General features: G+C 45.8%; 1 protein-coding gene across 5 annotated transcripts in view; it reads left to right on the forward strand.

Moving 5' to 3' along the window:
- Positions 1-7,341, forward strand: part of LOC105488578 (potassium voltage-gated channel subfamily A regulatory beta subunit 1) — a 501,524-nt gene that overhangs the window by 488,188 nt on the left and 5,995 nt on the right. For all 5 annotated transcript variants that reach the window (XM_071091130.1, XM_011752785.3, XM_011752788.3 and 2 more), the window contains one exon: positions 3,690-3,778. In XM_071091130.1, coding sequence (XP_070947231.1) covers positions 3,690-3,778 — 89 coding nt within the window. The remainder of the gene's footprint in view (positions 1-3,689; positions 3,779-7,341) is intronic.

A 7,341-nucleotide genomic window follows, 5' to 3' on the forward strand; every position in this document is an offset into this window, starting at 1 on the left:
TATCCCCTCAGATGTCTTTCTCACCTGTCACTTCTTTCTTTGTAAATAAATAATTTTGTTTATAGCCACAAAACTCTCAAAATCAAAAGGGAAATTATTTCCAGGTGTGTTATCTTTGGTCTGCTAGTGTGGGAGAGGGGAGATCCTCCAGCAGGAAGCGAACTACTTGAACCCAACTGTGTGCCTGCTCCCCAAGTCACACAGGTATAGTGGAGCCAGCATTCACACTTTGTTCTTAGTGAACAGGCACTCTGGACATACTTGCTGGTGACACTTGGTTAGAGGTGCTAATTATCCAGAATCAGCTGCAGTTGCTACCATGGAGTTGACCAGCTCTGCCCAGTGGGTTCTCCTGTGCCCCAGAGGCCCATTAGGGGAATCAGCTGTTGATGACCTCGCGTACTCAGGTAGTTTATGGGCAATAATTTGCCTAGAATTGGCTTTGTCCTCAGAACTACTTTTAAGGCCAAAAACAGTTCTCAGTGCAAAGCAGGAAACAATGCAGTCAAGAAAAGGAGAGAAAGATTGGATTGGTACTTTTATAGAGCACTATTTTGTATTTTGCCCATGTGGAAATTCAGTGATTACCATAAAAGGCCTGGACATGGTAACAGCTTAAGAGTATCAGTTGACAATACGGCTGTCCAAATGGGGGCAGAAGATGTGCTTGGGGATATCCATCAATCATCCATGCCTATGTTTATTCAACAAACATTTAATAAGTTCCTACTTTGTGCAAGACACTGGGCTGGTGGCTGAGCACCCAAATGCAAATAAGACACATCTCACAGCCTGGTAGGCAAGTCAAGCAAATAAACAGATAATTTTAATACAGGTCATAATACTGAGAAGGGAACAGAGGATTAGGGAATTAGGAGCTTGGAATTCAGGGAAGTACTTTAGGAGCAGGCAATACCTTTGGGAAATCTCAAATGATAAGCAGATATTAGTGAGGTGAAAAGAAAGGGGGAGGCAAAAGGACATTCCAGGCAAAAGGAACAGCTTGAGCAATATGCCCCAGAAGGAAGGGAGGAAGAGGAGAAAAGCAGCAAGATGCTTGGGGATGGAGAGGATTTAAAGACAAGTGAGTGCTCCTGAAGCACAAAGTTCAAGGTAGGGAGCCATGAAGCTGCAGAGGTAGGCTAGAAAATAAGGTTTTCCAAGGTAAGAATTAAGAACCTCAGGCCCAACTAGGGAAGTGATATGATCAGATTTGTGTTTTTAGAGACCGCTGCTGGCTGGATGAGAGCTGTATGGGGGAAATATAAGGGGATAATTCAAGCAAGAGGTAGGAAAACCAGTTTTCCAGGAGAGAGATGAGGGCTTGAGTGAGGGCAGCAGTGACTGAGGTGGTGAAGACAGCTGAACCAAAGCAGTCATTGTCAAACTGAGCCCTGTATCCACACAATGGAATACTCTTTAGCAACAATAAGAAATGGTGTACGGATACATGCTGCAACATGGAAAAACCTAGAAAATATACGCCTAAGTGAAAACCAGACCCAAACGACCACTTATTGTTTGATTCCATTTAGGTGAAATGTCCAGAAAAGACAAATCTGGAGACAAAAAGTGGGTCAGTGGTTGCCTGGTACTTGAGGTAGGGATCTTATTAGGGTGATGGAAATGTTATAAAACTGGATTGAAAATAGTGAAGGTTGCATATTAAAAATGGTGGTTTGTAAATTTATAAAAAAAATTTAATGTACAACTAAAATGGGTAAAATTTTTGATGGGTAAATTTTACCTCAATAAAGTTGGTTTAGAAAACAAAACACAAAAGAGCATGGTCCCAGATCAGCAGCATCAGCATAAGCATTACCTAGGAGTGTGTTAAAAATGAACAGACCGTACCCCAGAACTTCTGAGTCGGAAACTCAGGGGGTGAGCCACAACAGTGGGTGTTTCACAGGCCCTTGGGATGATTCTGACGCATACCAAAGTTTGAAAAGCACTTGATTAGAGGATTATTTAGGAGGAATAATTAATTGGACTTAGCAGTTAAAAGGGAAAAGGGGGTCGGAAAAGGACAGTTCTTAAAGATTACTCCCAGGTTTCCCGATTGGGGAGCCACATTGCTGGTGATGCCCCCAAATGTGATTGGGAATGCAAGAGAGCCAGGCATCATAGCCGGAAGTTTGCGGTGCCTGTGGGGCATCTCGCAGGAAGGCCCAGCAGACACCGCATCTAGTCCAGCAACACTGAGTTCCAGGCAGCTAAGGACTGAGAAGTCCACCGTAACCACCAGGAGGCTCCTGGGGACCTTAGCTTTGGGACACAGCAACAAGGTGACTGGGATGTGAAGAAGGTCAGTAAGGGAATCCGAACTGACCTTTTAGAAGTTTAAGAGGGGGAGAAGGTTGGGGAAGTATCTAAGCAGGTAAAAAGGGTCAGAGGAAGCTTATTTTAGAATGGGAGAAATTTTAGCATGTTTTGTTGACAGAAAGACACCGTAAGAAATTTTGAAATGGGGTGGTGGGGGCAGTGGAACCACGTATGAATCAAGTCCAAGAAAAGGCAAAAAGGAGATGGCTCCAAGGCAGAGTTTGGTCTTTGACAGAAACCGCACACATCCTCTTCTGAAACTGGAGGATATGGATGTGGATTCTTATGCAGTAGGAGAGTGGGGAATTAAGGAATATTCCAATGGAGGGACTTGATTTTCTATAGACATTAGGACAAGGTCATCTAGTAAGAGTCAGGGGACAGAGGTTGATGGAATGGTTTAAGAGTACAGGTTTAAGGTCATTTTTGGGAAAAGAAAGATGACCAAGGGCAAGAATGAGGCTGACCAGGCTGGCTGAAGCCAGCTGGGAGGGAAGACGTGAATGCACAGGGGCACCAGACCATGAACTGTGAGATTCTCTCCAGCACGCTCAGCTGCCCTGAAGTAGAAGCCAAAAACACAGATGCAGTACTGATGGGGATCTGCTAAGGAAGCAGAGGAAGTGAAGGGTGTGAGGGTTCATAAGAGAGTAATTTAGATCATCAAGACAGAATGAATCTTGTGTTAGGAAGAAAGGGAGGTCCAGAGAGGGCTGCCAGGTAGGTGGGAACCAAGGAACCAGAAACCTAGAGTCTACAAGGGCTACAAGCAACAGATGTGGAAAAGTGAGAACATGAATACGATGGAAAGACAGGAGGTTGTGGGTCAAGGTAGAAACAGGAATCGAGCCATCTGCTGGTGAGCAATGTTAGGTGTTTCCAGAACAATGTGTTTCTAGGGTGGGTAGCTGGATTGAATGCCCCGGTTGTGGTGACGAGGCCTTATGTAGAAAGCAAAAAGGCCTTAAGCCCTGAGCCAACCCAAATGCATTGAGTGTTAACTAAGGGACATATAGTAGGCTAGGAATTGGAAAACCAACAGAGAAGCAAGAAAGACAGCAGTGCATCTGTGTTTTCTGCTTCTACTTGAGGGCAACTGAGCGTGCCGGAGAGAATCTTACAATCCATGATCCGACGCCTCTGTGCATTCGCATCTCCCCTCCCAGGTGGGCTTTGACAGATTCTGTCAAATCTTCTACACAATAGGGGGTGCTGCTCAGGTTTTTAATCTAGGAAGCACTGTACATCCTCCACAAAAGGAGTTAATAAATTTTGGCTGCAACAAACAGCTGTAGCAGGTGTTTATAAGCTAATCAGTGATTGGAAGTGCTTTGATAACCTGACCCAGTGTCCTCTCCTCCCAGCGTGGTGCCTGAGAAATGAAGGTGTGAGTTCTGTGCTCCTGGGATCATCCACCCCTGAACAACTCATTGAAAACCTTGGTGCCATTCAGGCAAGTATTGCAGCCCCTTCCAACAAACACCAGGGAATTTAAAGGTGCCTTTGAGGCTATTTCCAGGCAGTGTCTGTCTCTGCCCCGCTCCATCCTTCTGGGTGGGGCAAGAGTAGGGGGAACAAAGGCAAAGAACACTTTCCCAGAACATGTATCCAGGGTTGTCCTCTGCCTATGAACAGGCAGTATTCCCAAAGCTCATTTCTTGGGATGGTTTGTTTCTGTGGAAGAGTGCATTCCAGTGTTAACCCAGCAACTGACTTCCCAGGCCTCGCCATAAAAGCCTGGCTGATAACTTGCTTGGAAATTTAAGTCATAGGACAATATACATACATCATTTACTCATTTGTTCTTTCCACAAATATTGCCCACCTGCTGTGTGCTGAGCCTCTTCTGTTCGCTGAGCATCTTGTATTCCCCCTCCCATGATAACTTTTATGATAATGTAGTATAACTGCCTGTCTCTCCTGCTAGACTGCAAGCCCTCTGAGGTCAGAGACCTGCGTCTTTGCTTTTCCACTGGTTTTCCAGTTCCTAGGGTACTTACCACATGTTCCTTAGTTAATACTCAAGACCTATTGAATAATATTTGCCATGTTTTAAGAGAAATGGGCTCAAAATTCTATTTTGGACTTCCAGGATCACATCTCCCTAGAAGCAAATTTAGGAGGCCCATCCCCATTCCCTATGCCATGAGGATGGCCGCTGGTTCAGGGCACTAGATGGGGCCTGCAGCTATATTCTGGGGAGCTTGTAGTGGCAGTGGGTGGGTTGAAAGGATGTTCCTGGGAACTCTAAGGAGAGGGGTGGAGTTTAGTATCTATTGTGACCACCTCCTTTCCCCAAAGGCCACAACTAATCCTGAGTCTGTCCTACTCTCAACCCTGCTAAAAGCCCTAGGAATGATCCTGCCCGCAATTCTTGCCACTACCTGCTAAAACAAGAAAGGTTGTCTATTTTTCTCCTGCTCATGGGAGGAAAAGAACTATCTCACAGCTTCTTCCCTATCTACCTGTCCTTGCAACAAGCACATAGCCCTGTTACCATTCCCAAAAGGAAACAGGTGGAGGTAGGGACAAATATGATTTAAAATCCTTTTTAAAAATAGCCCAGAACACACTGTGGAATAAATGGCATAGATCCGCTGCCCACTCCCCCAACCTTTCTTAGGGCTGTGCAGCTGTCTAATCACCTCTGCCTCTCTGCTTCTAACAACTCCCATATCCAGCCCTGTAACTCCTACTGGATTCTGTGAGGTTCCCTGTGCCTACATGAGGAATTATCCCTCTTATGAATGCCACCTCTCATTTTCATTTATGCTCTGGGAAAAGATAAGGGTACACAGTGATGAGGGGACAGAACAGTTTGTACAAAAAAGAACTGAAATTCAATCCAATGATTTCAGTTTCACTAATATTTATGGAGCACTTAATTCTATGTCTGGCATCATCTTAGGCAGTGGGAGGACTGAGATGGGCAACAGGACCCGGCCTTCAAAGAGCTCATGTGCTGGCTGAGAAACAGTGAATTAAAAAATCTATCCCTTAATTCATTCAACAGATCTTTGAGAGCCTACTGTATACCAGGTACCCACAGGAAAGAAGAATAACACCGTCTAACCTTCAAGGGGTTTTTTACATGCCAGTAGGAGAGACAGATAAATATACAAAATGATTTCAGGTTGTGAAAAGGGCCATTAAGTAAATAAATGTTTATTTTACTGAGACTGAGAAATGGGTGAGCCTATTTTAAATGTCTTTGCAAAAAGCCCCTCTGGAATATGTTTATTCCAAGGACTTCGCATGCCTTCATTTTTTACATTCTTTGACAACGATTTACATGCCTTCACACAGCATGTGAAGAGTCCAGGAAAGTGCATTTCAGGGACAGGGAAGAGCAGTGGAAAGGCCCTGAGATGGGAAGGACCATGACTTTTCCCAGGAACTGTCAGCTAAGGCCAATGTGGTCAACATGTAGTTGAGCACAGGCACAGCAGCTGCAGTGATGAGGAGAGACAGGCAGGGCCAGGTCTCGCAGGACACCATGGGTTACAGTTCATGCTACATGTGACAAGTCCTTGTGGAGGGTTTTAAGAGGAGGGACATGCTCCTGTTTGAATGTCTGAAGGTCACTCTGGCTGCTGTGCGGAAAGTAGAATGAAGAGCAAGGGCAGTCATCCAGGCAAGAGGCGATGGTGGCTTGAATGAGGGTAGTGGCCATGGAGGGGGAGAGAAGTGCATGGATTCTGCAGGTTTGAGAAAGAGAGACACCATGGCTTGGCAGAAGAGGGAGGAATTGAGGATTCTTATCATGCTATTACTGGGAGATCACTGCCATTCCTGGGGGCAGTCATAGTGCCTGGGGATGGCATATGAGGCAAGTCTCAGGCTGAGTTTTAAAAGCTGTGGAAGTAGACAAGGCAGCTGACGGGGAAGGAGACACTTTCAGAGGAAAAGTCTTGAGTAATTTTTCTTCCCAAAACATTTCCTCCCTAGCAAGGCTTTTGCTTGCAGCAGGATGAGGCTTTGCCTATCCTAAAGGGGACATTATCCATGCAGCAAGGCTGGTACCACTGCGGGCTTACCAATCCTCCCGTTCTACTCCACCTCCCACTACCCAGCACTGAAGTCCACCCAAGACAAGTTGTGATTGGGCCCACAACATGGTGAAGAGCAGACTGGGTGACTAGGGGTACCCAGCAGTGGTGGGACTGGTTGCAGAAGGATGGAAAATATGGAGCACCAGTAGTTGTAAGAAAATATTTCTAGTAGGCTGGGAAGGCAGCTGCTTCAAGGGATGCCATGTGCCTAGGATGTGCAGAAATGAAGGGGCGTATATAAATCAGAGCCCGATAGGTGGGAGAGACAACAGGTGAAAGCACAGTTACAGGCAGCCAGCCTTCACCCACACAGGTTCCATCCTCCCCACTCCCGCCTAAAAGGTGGGAGAACCGCCTCTCCTCGTCCTCCCCACATGCCTTAAAACCCTTCTGAGGTTCCCCACCCACTCAGAGAAGGCCAGGCTCCGCAGCAGTCGGGCCTCATCACTCCCCACCACACCTCCCCGGAATCTGAATCCTCAGTCATCCTGAACCACTCAGAGCCTCGGCGATAGCAGTGGCCCCCTGCCTACAAACTGACCACTACCCCAGCCTAGCAAAATCCTCCTCCACTCCCAGGTTCCAGATCAACAGGAACCGAATCCTGGGAGGCCTTTCACTAATGTCCAGCCAGCCCCAGCAACGTTAGCCAGACCTTCCCTCACCCACCACCTATCCCAGGCATTGTAACATCAAGTTTGCAAAACTAGTAGCCTGTGGGGTGTTTGTAAAATCTGTAGTAGTTTACAATGTTTTAAAGTGGGGCTTCTCTTGAAAATTCTGGTCTTGCGATACTACATCTTGTTTTATTCGAGTACTTTTATGGTTTCGTTTTTCTAATGTCTAAATCTCTTTCCTATCAAAAATTTGTTTTGGTGTAATGAATGAAGGATTTTTCTCCTCACATGGCTAACCCACTGTATTTTAGACCAAAAAAAAAAAAAAAAAAAAAATCCAACACATC

Source organism: Macaca nemestrina, chromosome 2 (assembly GCF_043159975.1).
Source record: "Macaca nemestrina isolate mMacNem1 chromosome 2, mMacNem.hap1, whole genome shotgun sequence".
NCBI lineage: Eukaryota > Metazoa > Chordata > Mammalia > Primates > Cercopithecidae > Macaca > Macaca nemestrina.